Source organism: Melanotaenia boesemani, chromosome 3 (assembly GCF_017639745.1).
Source record: "Melanotaenia boesemani isolate fMelBoe1 chromosome 3, fMelBoe1.pri, whole genome shotgun sequence".
NCBI lineage: Eukaryota > Metazoa > Chordata > Actinopteri > Atheriniformes > Melanotaeniidae > Melanotaenia > Melanotaenia boesemani.
The window spans coordinates 22,577,624-22,599,003 of record NC_055684.1 but is presented as its reverse complement, the minus strand read 5'-3'; the positions used below and the strand labels follow the sequence as shown (position 1 = coordinate 22,599,003).

The window sequence follows — 21,380 nt, the reverse complement described above, 5'->3', positions numbered from 1 at the left end:
TTAGCACAACTTGAGAAAAACATTAAGTAACTTCCTTTAGGCACATATCCATCCCATTATTCGCTCTACAGTATCAACAGTAATTCATCTCAGCTGCTACTAGCTGTCTTGAGGTGTGTTTTGTTTTCTCATAAATGGTTAGTGCCAAATTGTGTTAGACAGAGAGACAGGAAAAGCCTCTGGGAGTGTGGTATGTCTGTATCTTTCAAGTTTTGGCCTCTAGCTGTGACCCCAATGTTAATCACTACAGCCAGAACAACCACAGGCTCTATTGCCATGACTTCTGAAACAGCCATTCTCCTCTCCTCCTCTGCATCATCTCTGTGCTAGTTCTGTTATTATTTCTCTTTCAATACCCCCCCCCCCCCCCCCCCCCCCCCCCACACACACACACACACACACACCTGCAGTATCTCCCCTGCCTGACCTCCTAGTTACACAGGATTGCTATCACCCTCATCATTAGCTTAGGGATACACCCTTGTCTTTCTCATCCTCTCGCCATAACCTCAAACTGTCACCTTTCTTCTAGCCTTTGCCTTCGCTTTAGGCTTTCTGAGCTTGGTGTTTCTCTGCTCTAAAATAGCAGGGTTACCCTGTTCTCATTACGTTAGCAAAGTGCAAAAGAGCCAAAGGCTATTCTCACCTCTCTGGTTTATCTTTGGTTAGGAGGGCTGGTAAAATTGGCAGTTTGTGATTTATCAGCCATGTTACTGATTAGTTTAGGTAATTAGCTTAGTGCATAATAGTGGGTTTGGCAAGCTAAAATGTGAGCATTTGTCATCCTTTTTTTTATTTTTTTTTTTCAGTGCATGCATGCGTGCACTTTGTCTAATCTGACAGTCAGAGCTTGACTCACAGCCTCTTATCAGGAAAATGGGTTAATCTGCAACAGTACAGCACAGATAATGAAGATCAGAGAAAAAAAAACAACAAAAAGTGACTTCCTACTGCTTTAAAAATACAATTTTAAAAGGAATTATTTTGAATAATTATCTAACATGGAAAGTAGGTCCCAGGAAATTCCTGTAGCTGTTCCAGCAAACTGAATGCATAAGTTTTGCCTGTAAGTCTATACAGACTGTGAGTTTATCAGCAATGTTAACATGCTAACAGTAATGATGTTAACACAATTATAGAGTATTTACCTTGCTTACCATCTTATTTTAGTGTGTTTGCATCCTTATATTTGTTTACCAAAAGCACAACTTAAGCTAATGTAGTAAAATTAAAATTAAAACTTATGTGGTTATGAAGAAAAATGTTGAGGAAACATCTGAGACATTAGGATAGATCCTCGTGGCACAACATACATCGGTGAAATATGTCATGATTGAGTAAAAGACAGTCCAACATTCCCATCATTGGAGGCAGAAGGATACAGCAGGGTTGTAAAATATACTCAAAGTTAACTGTTGCTGTAATATCAGCATGAGCAATATCAATATTGCTAAGACAAAAATAATATTGCAGAGACAATTTCACTTGAAATAAGACAAGCACAGGTATATAAATGTGGGCTGCATACCAATTAGGGGAAGTTCTGCTTTGTGCATGTTCTACATTCAGCTAGCATGTGGAGGTGCAGAGGTGGAATGCAGCCCTTATTTATACACCTGAAATAAGCACCGTGTATTGAAGTGTTTTATTTATTGCAAATCATGTAATTTTACAACAGTGATAGCATATCATGCATTTTCATAATATTGTGCATGACTATTGCACACTGCAGTACAAGAATGAGTGGCTGACCAATTGGCTGACTTGATTTATTGATTTATTGTGATTTGCACATATAAACATAACATCATAAAAAGGAAAAAAAATAACGATAAAAGAAACATGTTAAAAGACATGTTCAAAATGTACAGGAAGAGTCAAGAAACCCAAAGGGCTTATTAGCCACTCTCCCCAAAATATATACAATATACATTATATAACTAATACCCCCTCCCCTCCCCTAGCCATCCACTGCAACACATACATAAAACAGACACATATGAGCAAATCTTCTCATGGACACAGGCATGTACAATATCACATTAAACCTCATAAAAAAAATGCATACAAGTCATAATATAAAAGTGACTAGGACATCTGAAGGGATGTTTTGAGCCTGGTTTTAAACATATTTGAAGAGGAACATGATTCTGTTAGTTTTTTTATGTCATTCCACAGCATTGCACCTTGATAAACAAAAGAGAATTTAGCAACAGAAAGGAATGTGTAAATCATTCTTACTTCTTGTAAGACGTGCATGATAGTAACAATTAGACTGAAAATAACTTTGAAAAGAAATAGGAAGAGATGTCGAAAGGCAAACCACTTTATACATAGATCCCCTGTTTGGTACTTGTTGACCTCATAAATTTGAAGTAGTTCCAACTGTTTAAATAATGGTTTAGTTGAAGCTAAATAAGAAGAACTGGTGGCAGTTCTTACAAAGGATTTCTGAACTCTATAGATTGCTTGCAAGTAGGAAGGGTAAGTGCTGGCCCAAATTATATTACAGTAAGAAATGTAAGGGAAAATTAAACTATAATTTAAGGTTAAGAGTGTGCTATTTTTAAAAAAATACTTTTTATAATGCCCAATGATTTAGAAACCTTCTCATAAACAAATTCACAATGATTCTTAAAGCATAACTTTTCATCAATATAGACACCTAAAAACTTTGCTGATGAAACTTGTGTAAGTGCATTATCAATGATATAGATTTTGGCTCTGTCTGCATTGTAATTCTTGTTCTTATTTCTAAAAATAATGAAATTGGATTTCTTGACATTGAGTGATAACCTGTTTAACTTAAACCAGTGGGATAAATGAATAAGTCCAGCATTTGCCTTGGCAATAAGGGAATCAAAATTTTGGTCAGAGACAAAGAAGTTAGTATCATCAGCAAATAATAAAATGGACCCTTGTGGAACAAGTACAGCCAGCTGTGATGGATAACCATTAAAAAGAACAAACTGCTCTCTTCTATTTAAGTAATTAGCAACCCATTGTAAAACCTGTTTTTTAAAACCATAACAAAACATTTCTGATAACAAAATTTCATGACTCACCATATCAAAAGCCGAGGGCATATTCATTTTTCTCCAGAGCAGCAGTAATTTCACTTACTAACTAGACATCCGTAGGAGCCAACATTGAGCTCAGTGTTGTGATTATCACTCTGTTGTGCCTTTGTCACTTTGTGACACCCCAGAAATCGCAACAGTTACGTGTGTAAAGACTTGTGCACACACTTGCACACATGCACATTCAAGCTGTGGGCAAGCTGAGATGGAGAGTCTGAGTTACACAAGCGTTGACAGGGCCTAATTATACATGTCTCTAATGAACTGTAATTACTGACATCCACCAGAGCATTGAGGTCTATAAGCCGAGGACTTGCAGTCATTAGACTACTGTGTTACACCGTTTCTCTGTCCCAACTGACTGACTGAAATTTGCTGTCCCTGTCTTGTGCCTCACTGTTTTTTTTTTTTTCATTTATCTCCCTCTTTCAGTTTGATGGTGACAACATGTACATGAATGAAAACAACCATGAGTTCCTCCCGCCAAACCAGGTGAGTTCAAATTGCTTTTCCTCTTATTTCATCCATTCCTCATGACTGTTTACTGAACTGGTGCAGAGTCATTTTTCTTATACCACAGTTTATTCTTGTTAGGATGAGTAATACGTTGTTGTTTCTAAAAGCAACATTAGCAATATGTGACATCAACTCAAAGTAAAAGGATGGAAATATTCTAAAAATATTACAGTTATACTCAAAGAATCAATGAAGTCATGTTTTATAGATTAAATAAAAATTTGTTTGCACTGAGTTATATTACTTATGGTTGGGTTAACATTATTTTCTAGAGTTAATAAAACTTGTTATAAAAAGATACTCTATTATATTATTTTCTGTTCTATTCTATTCTTAATAGGGAAGGCTCTCAGTTTATTTGGGTGAGTTGAACTAATTTTACACAAGTTGTGGAATGAATGAACCCTTCTACATTTTATAGGGTTCACACAGTGTCAAATTATAATAACTAACAGCTGTCATAGTATAGAAAATTTAAAAACTAAATCTATATATTTATAAAACATGTTATTTAATGCTATCATGCATGCTCTAGTTAAGTTTATTTTGAGTTTCCTTAAGGTACATTAGGAAATTTACTGTACTTTATGGTACAGTAAACCAACAAACTCCATATAGTTAATACTTTATGACAATTACAGTATCACTGGTACACCTGATAAGTTAAAAAAGAATTAAAATCAAACACTCCATAAAGACATAATAAATAACTGCTCAACATTAAAATAATAAAAATTTCTAAACATCAGTATTGTAACATGTGTAATGTCTTTAAAAATGACCACATTAATTAAACTGGATTAATAGATGAGTATGCTTCCTCTAGGGGGGCTTGTCACAGTGTGTGTGTTTGAACGTCCCAGTAGATTGATTCCTTACACACCATCTTAGTAGATTTAATTAGTGAAAAAGCTGTGGAAAAAAAAAAGAAAAAAAAATCGAATGAAGCCACCAACAGGCTAAAAAATACAAAACAAGCAACTGGCCATCTTTAAATTCATTTATGAATCACATGATGTCAAATGAAGGACGCCTCAGCTTGCAGCCTCCATGAGCAAACAGGTGGAGGTAACATTTGCTACAGGGCTTCTAGTTCTCACATTTTTGAGCCTGAATCCCATGCAGTTGTAACTTTTCACACACTCTCATCTAAAACACATGTCTTTTCATGCAGAAAGATACAAATTTACAAGACAGAAGTGCCTTTTTTTCCTATTACCAGATGCTTTGAAGACTTTTTCTCAACTTATTACATTTTAAAGGGTTACATTATTTTACATTTTTACTTGACTAATGATCCAAATTGCATTTTTGCTTTATAGATGTAAAACCAGAGTTCTTTAATCAACCAAAATATCCAAATGCCACAAAAAGGCACTGGGAACTTCTCTCTGAGAATCAACCATTAAAATAACTCTGTCATCATAAAATTTTAATCCACTTTATTCCAGCTGTGACATTATCCTCACACCATTTTTTACTCTAGTAAAAGAGCCAACATGCAAAATGTTTTGGCCTCATTGCAAAGGATTTGTTAAGTTAGAACAGAGAGGGAGTACTACAGTGCATTACAGCCCTGCCAGATACTGTAGCACAGCTGGGAGTGAACAACTGGAAGACCATATGGTTGTGTTTGGACAGGGGGATTTGTGGAGTTGGGAGTAAACCCATCTGACATACACAGGGGAGCAGGGAGTTTGTCCCTGTCAATTACAATTATTAGAACGAAGCCACGGACTACAGCAATTGTGTGTTTCTGTTGCACTTGCTGTTTCTCTAAAATTCTTAATGCCTTGGTTTGTTCAAATATGGCTCTCAGCCCAGAATGAGAGCTGCTAATATAGCCTTGTTCTGCAAGTGTAGTTACTTAAATGCTTGTGACAACACTTGTATTTGTCACAAAGTAATTTTCATTTGGATTTGGCTGTTTTTTGACATTTCATACAGACATTGGGCTGTAAATAAAACCCCAAGAACAACAGCTTTTATCGACCATTTTGATTCAGCACATGCAGCAGTACTGAAGTGCTAATTGGCTGATGTTCACAGTATTATTATTTAATTTTATTTTATTTTTTGCTGAATTACTGATGGACAGATGATACATTACAGGTTTGGCGCAGTAGACGGACACAACGTTTCAGTGGGAGAAAGGAAAGTAGGGTTCAGGGAAGCAAGAGAGACGGACAGAGGGAGAAATAGCGTGAAAGGCTGTGATGGGATGAGAGACGATTTCGCTTTGCTCTGTGTTATACTTTGTTTACTCAAGATCCCCTCATATTTGACATGTGCCTTGCTCTATTCTCCGCTTCAGCAAGTTTAGCCTCTCCTTCCCTCTGACAGCTAGAATCAGGGAGGCCTTAAGGGTGGACACACACTCTGACAACAAAACACAAAAAGAAATACAAAAATCTCTGATCTGCTCCTCCTTTTTTTGCAATTCTGCATCACAATCTGATTTTAAGTACAGTGCGCCATGCATTCACTCTGAAAAAGTATAATCAAACAGATTTTCATGTAAATTGATTGAGGCAAATGGGTTCTGTATATCCATACTGCTTACAGGAAATATATTATTTTTGTCTTTGCAGTTGCACTATAATGAATTTACTCTGCAGATTTCTTGTATACAAATATTTAAAAATAAATTTACTTTGTATCTTATGCTAATTTTATACACCTATTAATTTTAGATTAGTGGTATTGGTGCCTTTTTGCTAAAAAATGTGACTAAAGATCTGCTGCTAATTATTAGGCTCCGCTTCTTTATTTAATTTAAAAGCAGCACAACAGTGACAAATTATGCAAAAAAAAGTGGTAGAAACACACTTATTGCACAATTATGCCACAAGATCATGATCAGTTCAAATTAGACGATTTAGGCAATAAGAACTCTGACCCAGTTAGATCAACAGTTCATCTACCCAGATTAACTATATATATATAGCTTTTACCTAACACATTTCACTTAAAGGTTCACTTAAAGATATTTGATTACATCTTGTAGTTCATACCAGAGTTTTGAGTTGTTTAAACAAAACAAAAATATATTACAGAAGTATAAAATCAGTTAGCTTAATATCTATTTATTTAGTTTGTTGGTTTTGGAATAAAATTGCCACATGGAAGTATTAGAAAGCTAAAATAGCTTTAGGACTTTTTATAACTATTTTTCTCCTAGAAATACGTTGTGCAGCATGCTTAGTTACCACATTGTTTTCAGTATATTCAATCTTGAACAAAAGCAAATCATAGTGCCTGAAGCTGACTTTTCTCTACTCTGTATTTTATCACACTTTACTTATCTATCTTTTTTTCACCGTTACTTTCTGACTCCCCCTCTTTTGCTCATTCACTCACTGTTTCTCTAATTCTCTCTCTACCTTCTGCTGCATTTAAATGCATTTGGGTCAGCAGTTCTGCTTCAAAACTCTATGAAAGTGCTTGGCTGTCTCCCATTTCGGTTTCTACATGTAATTGCTCTCTTTAATGTGGCTCACCTATATGAAAACACTTAAAATACATAAAGCACATTCATTTAGGTCATAAGCTTGACTCTATTCTGCAAATCTGGCCAAGTAACCACATAAAATAGTGCATAGATGGGTATCTTCTTATAATGAGTAACATGGAAATGGGGTCAGTGCCAATGTCATATCGATGTTCCCATGAGTATTGTTTTCTGACTCTTCTTAGTCTCTGTATTGTTTCTTCCTGTCTCTCTTTTCCCCCTCAGCAGAGTGACAAAGTGTTAGTGATTCAATGACAAGGCCATTGACCCTGGTCTTGGCATCAACAAGCTCTTTGTCTGCCCCTGTGGCAAGTAACCATTCGTGGCAACAATGCAGAAAAGAGTAACCAGTAATAAAGAATTTTGGCATCACTGAGGTTTGATCTCATGAAATTGCCACATTGGATAATCAAAGAGCACCTTCTATGCAAAAACTCTTGTTTTCATTCCATGTGTTAGACCTTCACCTGAAGTGAGGTTTCTGTTCCTAATACTAAGCAGAACAGTGCATAGAGCCCTATCAAAGATAATGCTCTGTAGAAATGCCTTCTCATAGCACCACAGAAAAGTAAAAGAAACACGCACTTCATCAGCACTTTACCTTGACAATGCTTTCTTTTGATGTCTTTTCTCCCTGACTTATGAATTAATTTAGCAGAACTGCTGTTTGAGAGAAATATGTCACAGAAAAAAGAACAGGAGGAGGAAACTGTGTGGGGGATGGTAGAGATGGAAAAACTGCACAGGGGAATAATTCGGCTAATGGAGTGACTGTTTGGATATTCAGCAGAAGTAGGCACAGAGATTATGATCTTGCAATTAGCGTAACAAGGTTTTATTGATTGGCTGTTGCTGTAGTGTCTTTGCTGCCAAGATGCTACATGTGGTTTTAACATGCATAGTGTGTGTGTGTGTGTGTTTGTGTGTATGTAACCCAGCCAGTTACACTATGGTAGTACTACCAGATCAGAATCCAGCTCCGTGGTTGCTATACCAATCAGGCTACGGCCATTTCCTGATCATCAAAGCTGAAATATTATGGATTCCTGAGTTAAAAGGGTCTTTTTGAATGACTAGTGATAAAGTAGACTACATTTGCATTTTCAGCTCACTTTTAAGTTAATGCATTGCACTCCTTCCTCTTTGAATAAAATGATTAAATGCAGGTATGAAAAGATGGACTCTGGTAACCAGTAATGTGAAAGTTTGTCTGTTTTACATATGAAGTGTTCAAATAATACTTAAAGAGTTTGATGCTATTTATTGTTATTAGTTCGTAACTAATTTCTGGTAAAGATAATGCATTCACTTGAGTGTTGGGATTGTAATTAAGGAAGCAGTTTAGTGCCAACAGCAGATCTGAGGGTCATAGAAGCTAGTGATTGATCACAGTTGTTTTTTTTTTCTTTTTTTTTTACTGTTTTTAATAGTAAGGCAAACAAATGTGATTATGATTAGACTGATGAAGCAAGTTGACAGACTGAGCTCATAATGCATGCTATTTTTTATTCATCTTGCTTTAAATGAGAGATTTAGAGGTGTAAGAGTTCTTGTTAACAAATTGGAACAGATATGAAGTCTGTCACATTATTCAAGTGCCTAAATTTTAACTCCAGTCTTGCGAATATGATTAAGCGCTACTCTAAAGCTCCCAGGTGTCTCTCATCTCCCATATGTTTCTGATGAGCTATTGTAGAACATGATCCTGCAGTCTTTTATGTCCAACCTTTGACAAATCTATCACCTCCTTCCTCTGTGCCCTGAATTAAATACTCATTCCTCCTTTCCAGTTTAGATGAGTAATTCTCTTGTTTGGCCACAGCCCAAAGCCCAGCCAGCATGTCTGGAACCTCGCTGGAGTCTGATTGGTCCGGTTCAGTCGTGTGTGACTGACAGGAAGCCTGCTGATTGGGGGAGACAGTATCTTTGGATCATTGCACTGATTAAAGCCTTGCAGCAGCGGTTTGTAAACTCCCGCCGTTCGGGGTCCCACACTCGCACCCTGGCCCTGCTGGTCTGAATTACCGCTTGGTCGCATTAGTTTGATTTACAGCTTCCTCGTGCTGTTTAGATTGCAGCAGGGCAGCGGAGTGACAGGCTCCTCCTCTACACGTCCACCTGCCCACCCCCCTCAACTTTAAGCCTCATCATCCTTTTTTCACCCCAATCTTACTAATTCTAAATCTCTTGTTTTTCCTTTAAAAGCTATTCCTTCTTCTATTTAGCTTGTCTTCTGTTTTTCTTTGGCTCACCCTTTTGGTTGCTCCCATCCCCCTGTAACTCTTCTTTATCCTTGTTTTCTTGCATGTTCACCTAACCTCTGTTAACATCCCTTTACCTTTCCTACCCAGCAGCCCTCCCTTCTGCCCCCCAACCCATCTCGTTCTCCCTATTTCACTCCCCCACTACATCTTTTGTGAAAATGAAAACAAAGAGCAGCCTGCCAAAATATTTCTATAGCCATTCGCTGACGAAGCAGGGTACGGAGACAAAGCAAAAAGATGTGCAGGCATATTTGTCGCAGCAGCAGAAAGATGGAAAGCTCTCCGCCCGTGGCCTTTTTTAAAGCCATTTGGAAACTCCCCACCTCACCCTCCTCACTCTTTTGCCCTGTTTAAAAGCCTTCTGTTTAGAATACTCCTCTTGACATGGCACCATGTATAAATGCACAGCTGTATATTTGTGTAAGGCCCTCGCTCTGCCAAGCTGTCCATCCCCATGATGCCTTAGGTGATCAGATGAAGCTAATGGCAACCTTAATGTGTTTGTGTGGGCCTTTCACTCCAATGGACAAAACGATGGAGACCAAACACACTCTTGTGCTCAAACACATAAGTTCTCTGAAAGACATTAAGTACACCATGTATACTCAGCCATTTTACAGCAGAGCAGATATTCTGTCTATTTTAGAAATAAAACTTTCAAAGTTGGCCTTGAATTAGTTTTCCCTCTAATGGCTGTGGAAAAAGCTATGGGCTTTTAAAGAGAAAAAATGTTACATTGAACCACAATTTCTTAACAAAATGTTTGCTTAATTATTGATGCAGTATTTTCAAGGTGAGAAAAAAAACAAGAGTTGAACATTTAGCAGTGAAATATTTCCATTGCTTAGAGAAACTTCTTAGATAATTTCTCTTAATGAATGAATGTGCTTTAAGGTGGCAGCAAACTGTAGTAGGTGTGACCATACTGTTGTGATTTTCAATATACAACCAACATTTTTTTTGTTTTTTTTTTTTTTTTTTTGTTTTTTTTTTGTTTTTTGAGGGCAAATAATGTGCTTTGGACTCTTTCAAAACTTATTATGGTGAGTTCCCATGGCAACGGAAGCATTGTTTACCAGTAGGATCAAATGATGAAGCTCACCTAAATCAAGATAATCAGCAAAATAAGCAAATTCCATAGGAATTGAAGAGGAAGCAAAGAGGATGCAGGGCAGGAGTGAGGCAGAGAGAAAAACGATGGAAATTCAAATGACTTCTGCCGTTCTGATGAGTATTGCGAGATCTCTAGCTAGTTCGAGTTGCTAGCAAGGTCCTCAAAAAGAATACAGGGAAAGCAATAATATGTGCTTCACCGACACATGGCTGTATGAACACATACCAAACTCTTATTTGACTGGACACTGCTTTCAGATGCAATAATTAAGTCAGAGAAAAGGTAAGGGGGAGGTGGAATTGCAGTGCCTTTTTATCTACCATTGGTACCATCCAGGACATGTTACTGTAAAGGAGAAAATCTGCACAGGGAACCCAAAACTGTTAGCCATGAATTTTTGTCCTTATTATTTACCCAGAGAGTTTACCCGTGTTATTCTGTTAGAGGTTTATATCATACCTGGCACCTCTGTGGACACAACCTATGATGTCATCAGCTCTGTCGTTGCTAGGCTACAAACACAGCATCCTAGTGCATTACTGGGATCTCTGGAGACTTCAATGTCTCCCTCTCTGCAACATAACTAACATCCCAACAGTTTTTCAGATGCTCCACCAGAGAAAATAAGATGTTGGACTTATTTTATGCAAATGTCAAAAATGCATAGTGCTCCTCTGCTCTGCCTCCTTTAGGAAGATCCAACCATAATCTGGTTCTTCTCACCTCCACCTACAAGCCCATCATTCAGCAGCAACCAGTCATCACATAGACTATTAAAGCTTTGCCTTATGAAGCTGAAGATTCTCTGAGAGGATGCTTTGAGGCCATAGACTAGAATGTCCTCTGTAAACCACATGAAGATGACATCAATGCCATGACATGACTGTCTGATAGATTTTATCAACTTCTGCGTGGACAGCATCATCCCAACAAGAACGGTGAGGTGATTCCCCAGTAACAAGCCCTGGATCACCAGTGACCTTAAAAAGCTGCTAAAAATGAAACAGAAAGCCTTCAGGGAGGGAGACAGGGAGTAATTAAGACAACACCAAAACAAAGATTAAGAGGTACAAGGAGGACTACAGTAAAATGTTAGAAAGTCAACTCCATCGGGGGGATCAGACTGACGGAGGTGTGGACAGAACTAAAGAGCTAAACATGTTCTTTAGTAGGCTTAGTTTACCCCTTGCCTCCCGCCCAACAGACCACACACCCGCTACGAGCCCACAACTTTCCTGTCACACCGTCACTCTGTCACCCTGCAACTCACACATGGACCTTAACACAACCACATCAGTTCACATTGAGACCTCCTCTGCCTCCACCTCTAGCCTCTGTCTCCTGCAGTCAGGCGAAGAAGCAACTGGAGAAACTGAACTGGAATAAGGCTGCAGGTCCAGATTGTGTCAGCCCTGGGGTTGTGAAAACCTGCTCAGAACAACTATGTTGGATTGTTCAGCACCTTTTCAACATCACTCTGAGTCAGAAAGTAGTTCCTGTGCTTTGGAAAACATCCTGCCTTGTTCTAATACCTAAAAAATTCCAGCCATCTGAACCAAAAGACTACAGACTAGTTGCCCTAACATCTCCCATTATGAAAGTCTTAGAGAGGCTTATTTACTCAGCATGATATGCAAGTGAACACCTTTCAGGACCCATTAGTTTGCTTATCATAATGGGCTTGGGGTTGAAGATGCTATCATCTGCCTGCTTCAGAGAGCTCTCTCTCATCTGAACCAATCAGGCAGCACTTTGAGGATCATGTTCTTTGATTTCTCAAGTGCTTTTAATACAGTTCAGCTGCTCTATTATCTGAGAAGCTTTATAAATTTAAGGTGGATCCAACCACCTGGATTTATAAACAGACCAGGGTTATGTGTCTGAGATGGTGGTCAGCAACACAGGAGCACCACAAGGGACTGTACTCTCACCATTTCTCTTCACACTGTACACCTCAGACTTCCAATACAACGCTGAGTCCTGTCATCTGCAGAAATACTCTAATGACTCAGTGATGGACAAGAAGCTAAGTACAGGCAACTTAAAAGGTGAATTTGTGAGATAACAATAATCGTGAGCACAAACAAAACTAAAGAGATGGTTGCTGACTTTAGGAGAAACAAAAGTACACAAAGCACTGTTTACATCTTGGAAGAAGAACTGGAGGTGGTGGAGAAATACCTTACCTTGGACAATACCGTGGAGTTTAGTTAGACAGCAGACTGGACTGGAAATGCAACACAGAAGCATCTACAAGAAAGAGCAGGCTTTTCTTCTTAAGGAAGCTAAGTTTATTCAATGTCTGCACCAAGATGTTGCATATCTTCTGTAAGTGTTGTGGAAAGTGCAATCATCATTGCAGTCATCTGTTGGGGCAGCAGCATCAGAGCCAGAAAAGAGACTGAACAAACTGATAAAGAAGGCTGGTTCTGTACTGGGGAATAACTCTGGGGCTGCTGGAGCTGATTGTCCAGAGGAAAATGCTGCACAAGATGATAAAAATAATGGACAATTCTACACATCCTCTACACATCTCAGTTAAGACACAACAGTGTGTTCAGTGTGAGGCTTCGTCAAGTCCAATGTAAGACAGAGAGGTACTGGAGGTCATTCCTGTCAGCAGCCATCGCCCTCCAGAACAAAGAACTAAATTCACCTAATTAATTATTATTCTTGTTTTTATTTTAAAAGAAAACCAAAGAAAAGATTTAAAGATATCAGCTTATACTGTTTACTTTTAATGACATAAATACAGTGATTGGATCTGATGATTGAAGACTGTTTTTTTCTATAGAGTTGAACATTAAAAAGCTAAGGGATCATCATATACTTATGTTACAATTATCTTCTCATATCAACATACAGTAAAAAAATAATTATTATTTTCATTAAAAACAACATAAGTCTTTAAAGCTTTCCCAAATGTAAGAAGAAAAGCAGATCCATTCAAACCTGAAGACATAACACCCATAGTCTAAACATAACAAAACCAGAAGTAACTCACAAAAACACATTTTCATTTAACAGTTCAAGGAATCTTGTAGAACCGCCACCCTGTGGAATAATCATGCCTGTCATGTGATGTCATTACCCAGAAATGATTGAACAATAAAGGCAATAATACCATCATATGAATGAAATAATTTCTTTCTGATATAAAAAACAAACATCATGAGTCTCTTGTAAATTTAATTTTTATTGCCAAGGAAAAACTTAACTTAATAAGGCATATAATTTAAATTAGTTAAGGTTATTTTTTAAGGGTCTTCACTAACTTTATTAGCAATTGTTGTAATATAACCTTTACTCTAATCTTTACTTTTTTGAACAACTTTAGTAAAGATAAAGATAAAGTGCAATCTCCAGAACAGAACTAGTGAGAGACAGGGAGGTTCATTGACATTGAAGAGCTGTCTCCTCCACTCACAACCAGCCTCTTAATAACAATAGCACCATGAGTACGAGGGTCCAGATGTTAGTCTCCTGCTCCCACCAGCTGTGCCAGCCTCCGATACACAGCGTCATTGACTCTACATCAGAGCAGACAGCCTCTTACTGTTTTTGTGTGTGTCTGTGTGTGTGTGTGTTCTTTAAAAATAAGAAAGCAGGAATTTAAAGGAAATAAGCACAAAAATGTTCAAGAACTACTGGACAAACAGCTCTACAGTACCAAATAAGTGACACACATATGGACACACAAATACACATGCAGTATCCACTCTCGCCAGCCACATGCACTTTACAATCCCTTTCTCTTGATGTAGAGTTAGCAGCATGAGTTATTTGTGGGTGACAGGATCCTAACAATTCTTAGAATAATGCACATTTGTTTGGATGACTGCACCATCAGCGCTCCCTTTGTCATTTTGAACATTGTTAGAGTCAGTCGGTACAGATCCACCATCCCTTTATTCTGTGTTTTTGTCCATTTACTTGTTCTTATAACAATAATTAGTTTTGTCATTCAGACACAGTAGCACCATTGTCCACATGCTAATGATGATTTTTTGACAGTGGGCACGAACAGAAGATAACTGTGGAATCATTAATTAAAAAACAGTTGACTGGCTGCTGTTTTTTGGCCTTGACGAGTCTCTGGGCTGCTTCTTTGCCGTTGTTGCAGTGGCTGTTGTTTAGCATATCAGAACAGGCAGCAGTGCCTCAATGAACAAAGTTAAAAAGGTTTCCCCCTTCATGTGACATGTTTGCTCCCTACAGGAAGAGACAGAGAGGAAGTAATACCCTATTTCAGTTCAACATTGTAATTCCAGATTCACCCTGTCAGGCAATAAGTTTGATTATGGTCCTTATTTGAAATGTTGGATTCATTTCTTTCCCTTCCCCCCTTCTTTTCCTGCTCCCTACATTCTCTCCTCTCCGCACTCCTCCACTCCCCCCTCCCCAACCACCCAAAGCACTATCAGCATCGGCATCGCAATCACCCTAGATGACTATTGGGGAAACATGAGCTATTTTGTGTGCCCATGGTTTGTTTTCCAACCACATTACTGGAGATCACAGTTTTCAGTGACACTGTGGCATCTGTGTACCGTTACTACAACAAAGACTTGAACTCTTTCCGTTGAAACACCGCCTGAACAAAACCCCTGTCTTTGCTACCTTGTGTTATGTTCTTTTCTTTTAGAGTAATTTGACTGAGATTTTAATTTTGTGTTAAAAAGTGAGAATCCTGTGGTTGTTTGTCTGTAAAAACAGAATTAGTCTTCTAAACTTGTTTTTGGCTAAACTCAGGTGTGACTTGCTAGAAAGGAAGACAGAGACAGCATATTCTAACTGAATCAAAGTGGAAAGATATTTTTAAAAAAAAGAGGAAAGGAACAGCTCAGTCACAGAAGGCAGCTAATGTTCAGGAACTTGCATCAGTTTGCAGAATAAAAAGAAGGTGTATGAGAAGCAGACCGAGACAGGGGGTACAAGGGAGGTTGTGTTTATTATTTGATAAAGCCTCCCTTATAACCTCAGCATGTTGTGCAATAGCTCTGGCTCTTCTTCAACTCTGTGGTGTGCCACTTCAAATTAGCCGCTTGCAGAGAGGGCCTGTCCCATCTTTGCAAAATGCACTCAGAGCCTCATACAGCCTAGGGTTAAACACAAATTATATCATTTCTGTCATCCAATCAAATCACACTGACCCTTAGACCTGCGAGATGAGTCAAATGTGTAATGAAATATGACATGGCACAAAAGCTCTGATTCTAATCTGTTCTGACACGCGATCAGATGAGGATGACCTGCTGACCCTGACTGACAAGTGAAACGGGCACTGGGAACAGGATACACGAGGGAGAAGAAGGGAAGGAAACATAAAAAGGAAGGGGGGAAAGGTATATGCAATTAGAAAAGCTAGTTTTAGTCAATGGGAGGTTAGTTAATAATCTGAGGGTGAATGGGGCCATTTGCATCTTTGGACAGCAATTACACTCTTCATTCAATCCATATTTTCTCTCCTATTGAGCTTTATTTCCTTATAGGAATGTGTCCCACCTACCAATCTCCTTTTTTCTCTCACCTTCCACCTTCCTGATACACCTTTCTATCCCATTTATTCCCTGAAGAGAAAGTGTGTACATGGTGGTTCAGCACCCCTGTCCCCACCACTCCTTTCATGGTCTCCTCACAGTAAAATAGTGACAGATAAATAATGCAGTTTGGCTGTATGAGGGAGAGATGTGATGACAGAATTATGGCTGAAGGGGGTAATCAGGGTCATTGTGGATGTTGAGCAGGGACCAGAACTGTTTTGGCTTTACAAGGGATGGAGCCAACTGATGTTGGGCAAGCCAAAGAGAGGAAGAGAAGAGTGGAGGTGTAGGGTAGCTGTAACCAGATCCTCTGCGTCCCCCCCCCCCCCCCCCCCCCCCACACACACACACACTCTTTGGGCTCTCAGAGAGAAGGCTCTGTGGTGTATTGATACCCTCTGACATGATATTGTAGCAAAAGAACAGCTATGGCTTTAATTAAGCCTGAGATGACGGCGAGAGGAGATGGATAGATAAAGAGAGAGGATGAAAAATGGAAAGGGTAACAAAAACAGCCAGCAAAGACCTCATACTGTTTAGATTACGCATTTGAAAGGAAGTGATCTTTATGGTGATACAAGAACTATTTGCCTTTGTGGTGTTACATTTAAAACAAGAGCGGCTGTGCAGCCTGGTAAACAGGAGCATTTATAAATATACTGTATAATCTTGCTCCGCAAGAGCGATGGGAGAAAGAATGAAAATAGATGATGCTCTTAAATTCATCCTAAAGATAAATCTGCTGTTTTTTTTCTGCAAACCGGACTGCATGGAAAGAAGAGATAACAGGGCCTGACTCTGTGAGCAGAGCGCTGCAGGGTGGATAGGAGAAGGTGTTGGAACGAGGAGCGTTGGAGGTGATGGAATTGATGGTGGTGTATGGGGGATTTCAAGCATAAATCACCACTGTGACAAAGCTCTCCAATAGGCAGATAAGTGCACATTAGTGTTAAGACAGATATGTCATCGCCTGTCTTCGAGTCGTCCATTCTGTTCTCTCTTCAAAGGAGACGTTGACTTGGGAAAACTGCAGACTCTTCGTCTGTGTAGAACACTCTGAACCGACCTAAAAGTAGAGCTCTCGTGTCACATTGCATTTCTTTAGATGAAATGTTCATTTCATGGCGCTCCAGTCAAAATAATAATTGCATAACAATGTTTTTGTGGAAGTCAGGAAATATTATGAGTTACAATAGATCATAATAGATATTTCTACAATTTAGCGGTGTCAAGATAATATCTTAATATCTTGTTTTGTCCAAGCAATGGCTCGAATAACAGAGAAAAGCAGCAAACTCTCATATTTAAAAAACTGGAGGCAGAAAATATGTGTTTTAATATCAGTTTCCAATATAGATAGAAGATTCATTCCCTGTCCATCAACCGATAGTTTCAGCTCGAAATGCAATAATATGCCAAGATCATGTTTCTTACATACACTGCAAGGCATGGGGCTTTTTATCGTACAAATGCAAACAAATGAATTATATTTGGCAGCAAAACATTTTAAAAATGGATATACGATTTAATTTGAACTGGGTGATGTCTTAAATCCTGATTTCTGGAGGCAGCACAACAATAATCTAATAGGACGAAGAATATACCGATAATGAGCCATTAGCCACAGTCAATATCATCTCCAGAAGGCCTTGAGTACTCAGGCAGTGTTACAGAGGGAGAGTGAGATCTGTGCCAAATAAAAGACAAGCTGGAAAGCTCCCCAATCAATGTTATTTTCTCTCTCAGTCCCAGACCAACTGTCTATTCATCTGTTTCTCTCAAAATGAAAGGTGTGCTGGTATGTAACACTTACAAACGAGCGATCTGTCTCTTAATTAAAATGTTACAGATTGTGTTTCGCTCGCTGTGCAGACAGCATACTGTGTAGTGGAAATAATGTTCCCTATAGTGGGCTGCATGGAACAGATGAGGTTAATGAAGGATGTTTGCGTGTTGCAATAGTCTGTGCAAAGCAACTTTTGGCTGAAGGTGATTGAATGTAATACAATGACAAGATCTCAAAAAAAGAAAAAAAAGAAAAAGAAATAAAGAAATAAATAAGAGCAAAGCTATTGTTTGAAAAGCCAAGTTCATGCCACAATACATGCTAGTCTGTATAATCCATCAAGTGTGTTGCTTTTGTTTGGATTTTACTTTTAAAGAAGAGAAGAGTATATATTAGCCAGAGTGTACGTGTGGTTCTGTAGTTGCAGTCTCATTCTGAATAGAGGCGTATGAATAATTTATTTTGCCACAATCCAACTGGGAATGTCCTTGGTATTTACATTTTATCATCAAGGGCACTGGATGAGCATTCATGGCAATCTAACACATGACACATCCTCAGTCCTTGTCCCTTTGCACAATCGAATGCAGTGAGTGGGAGCAGGAAAAGGTTTCTGTAGCTTGGATGTTTATTGATATATGAAGCGAAAACAACAGATTGATGAACATGCTATGTGATGACTAAGCATGATAGTCTTTAGATAACACAGTGGTCTTCCACACACGGAGTGTAGCACCTGATGGCTCATAGGAACTCGCAAAGGGACTCTTTTTACACAATGGAGCCAGTGTTTACATCAGACAGTTTAGTTTCCTTCCAACAATTATGAGGGGAATTGAATCTCAGGAAATGTTCATTTTCTTGTCCATTAGACCACACAATAACACCATCCCTGAAGGTTTACAAAAACATCTGTCTTCAAAGGACAGTCCAGAAAATTAATATCAACTTGCTTGCAGGGTATGTCAGGACAAAGTAAATTAAACTGAGGTAATCACACTTCTGTCTTTTTCTGGTGTAACGTTTCAGAGAAAGAAACTGTGGTTATATTGTTGAGTGTTTTTCTACTTTCTTGCTTTCCCATGACACATACCTTTTATTCTCAAAGTACAATTACTCGTGCTTATTTTAGATATTGTGACTTAATGGATTCATCTCATCTGGGTTTGAGCATACATTAATTATTATTTACATAAGAGATGATGTGCATTTTAATCCTGTTTAAAGGTGTGAACATGGACAATAGTATATTTTTATTGGTTAGTATAAGTAGAAACAAAAGCTTACCCAACTGCAAAATCTAAAACAAAAACATTTTAAAGTGCTTTTGCCTCAGAACGATCAAACTCCATCATTAGATAGTTTAATCTGATTTTCTGATGTCGACTGAAGTTTGTATTATCCTGTGTTATTCCAAACAGATGCAAATCTTTTTTTGTAATATTGAATCACCATTTTTCTTTCCTAGCTTAACAAATCTGTTTGTTTTTTTCTGCCCACAAATGATTAAACAGGCCTTTGCTCTCATCTTTATCCTAAAGCATGGTTGAGAAACAGAGAAAAAATGTACCCTGTATACTCTCTCCTTCTCTCCATCTCTCCATGCCCCTTATTTTCTAAAAGTATCTGTTTGAGAGATAAATGACCACTCTGCTGCTGAGGATGACAGCCTACACAAAGATGATATTGAATTGATTTCAGAAATGTTGCAGAACTGACTGTTTGATGTATACTGCTAGACATGAATCATAAAAATTCTATTAAAAAACCCTTGAATAGCTGACACCAGAATATTATTTGTGATGATTAATTTGACTCAGTCATTACAATGGGAGTCAAGTTGGATCGTCTCATACAAAATTGCTTTTCATTCCCCTTTGAATTTCCCTGCTATTTTTCTTTTCTTTCTTTTTTTGTGCAGAACTCTGATCCGATTGGACTTGCTGTGTTAGCGCAAAGCACTCACCTACTCAGAACACTGATCTCCTCCATTTATTTATGGTTGAGAGTATTTTTTTTAATCCAAAATGAGGCATTTGATATTGGAAACAAAATTAAACAGAGCTAAATTAATCAGTTTTTAACGTCACTTTTTATGGAATATGTAATTTAAATACATTTTTTTTTATTTTTATGAAGCTGTCAGAGGTGCCCCTCAAAGACATTATCTTCCAAGTAATGCATCTAATCCAGTAATTTTGTAAACTGAATAGAAGTGAAGACATCAGTGTAAGATGATAATTAAGTCATCAAAGCTATGGTCAGTAAATAAGACTAATTTAATGTTCTGTTTGTTACTTTTTTCAGTACATTTTTGTTTGTTTTGTTTTGTTTTATTTTATCTTTGTCAGCTACAGGGTCGAAATTATTTTATTTTAATGCACAGGAACAGAGAGAACTTTACGTTTTTTCCCCCCAATACATCCAAAACATAGAAACATCACACTTTTGTTTTTAACAAGCTATTTCAGCCCTGGGTCTTTGCATTTCCACTAAGGTGTAAGCTAGAGGTAGAATAGGCAAAGTAAGAGCCTGAACATATTTCTGCAGCTTCACAAACACAAGTCTATATGTTGTAGCTTTTTGCTGCCACTTGGTGATAGTATAAGAAGTAGGGATGCACCCGATACTGATACCAGTATTGGCTGCTGGTCTATGAAGGTGAACTCGTACTTGTGATTCGTAAACGTGTTCTGATACTATATAAAACCCAGTATGTGAGAAAAAACAAGGCTGTCAACATTAACATGTTAATGCAAATAAATTAATGAATGATTTTTATCAGCAGGTGTCCAGAAAAAAAAGTTATTATTGATGCTATTTTAAAAATCCGAATTTGGATTTGGGCATATAGGTACTTTGTCACAGCTGTGAACATAATTCATCTAAAACCACTTTATCCTCCTTATTCATGAAGATTCTGACAGGTTTCAAGCCTTATATCTAGAGGATGGTCACTGGGTGACCCATATATATCACACAATTAACCACTCAGTCATCACATCTGACATTCAGGTCCACACTTCTTACCAGTGAACTGTAATGGGATTTGTTACTCAAATGGTCAAGTACTCCAATATAAGAATTTTTACTTGTATTTTTACTTGTAGAATATTGTGAAATTAAGCAGTTTGAAGTATAGTAGAAATGTTTAACTGCCATTACAATAATATTGCATTAATACCATTATAGCGTCTTTGTATTTTAACATTGTGGAACCATATTTAAGTTGGACTTCATATTTGTGGCATTAAGAATAAATAAAACAATGGCACAAAGCTTCACAATTTTGGATTGTGTCAAACAAAGAGCCCAAAAGTTTGGATCAAGCAGATTAGATGTGACTCTAAGTCTTAATCTCCCAATTATACATGGAGGAAAAATACCATGATGAGCCTCAGCCATCTCCACAGTTACATCCTTCCAAACCCCCTTTAATAACTGAAAAGTAAACATTTCTTCAGGAGATCCTGCTCCCTGTTTGGTGACAACCTGACTTAATTTTAAGTGAATGATTAAATCTTTTACTTCAGAATGTACTTTAGGACCTCCAGCCTTATATGTTG

At 37.9% G+C, this 21,380-nt stretch overlaps 1 protein-coding gene across 4 annotated transcripts in view; it reads left to right on the top strand.

Moving 5' to 3' along the window:
- Nucleotides 1-21,380, top strand: part of tox2 (TOX high mobility group box family member 2) — a 99,724-nt gene that overhangs the window by 44,615 nt on the left and 33,729 nt on the right. For all 4 annotated transcript variants that reach the window (XM_041981148.1, XM_041981147.1, XM_041981146.1 and 1 more), the window contains exon 3: nucleotides 3,513-3,572. In XM_041981148.1, the coding sequence (XP_041837082.1) occupies nucleotides 3,513-3,572 (60 nt within the window). The remainder of the gene's footprint in view (nucleotides 1-3,512; nucleotides 3,573-21,380) is intronic.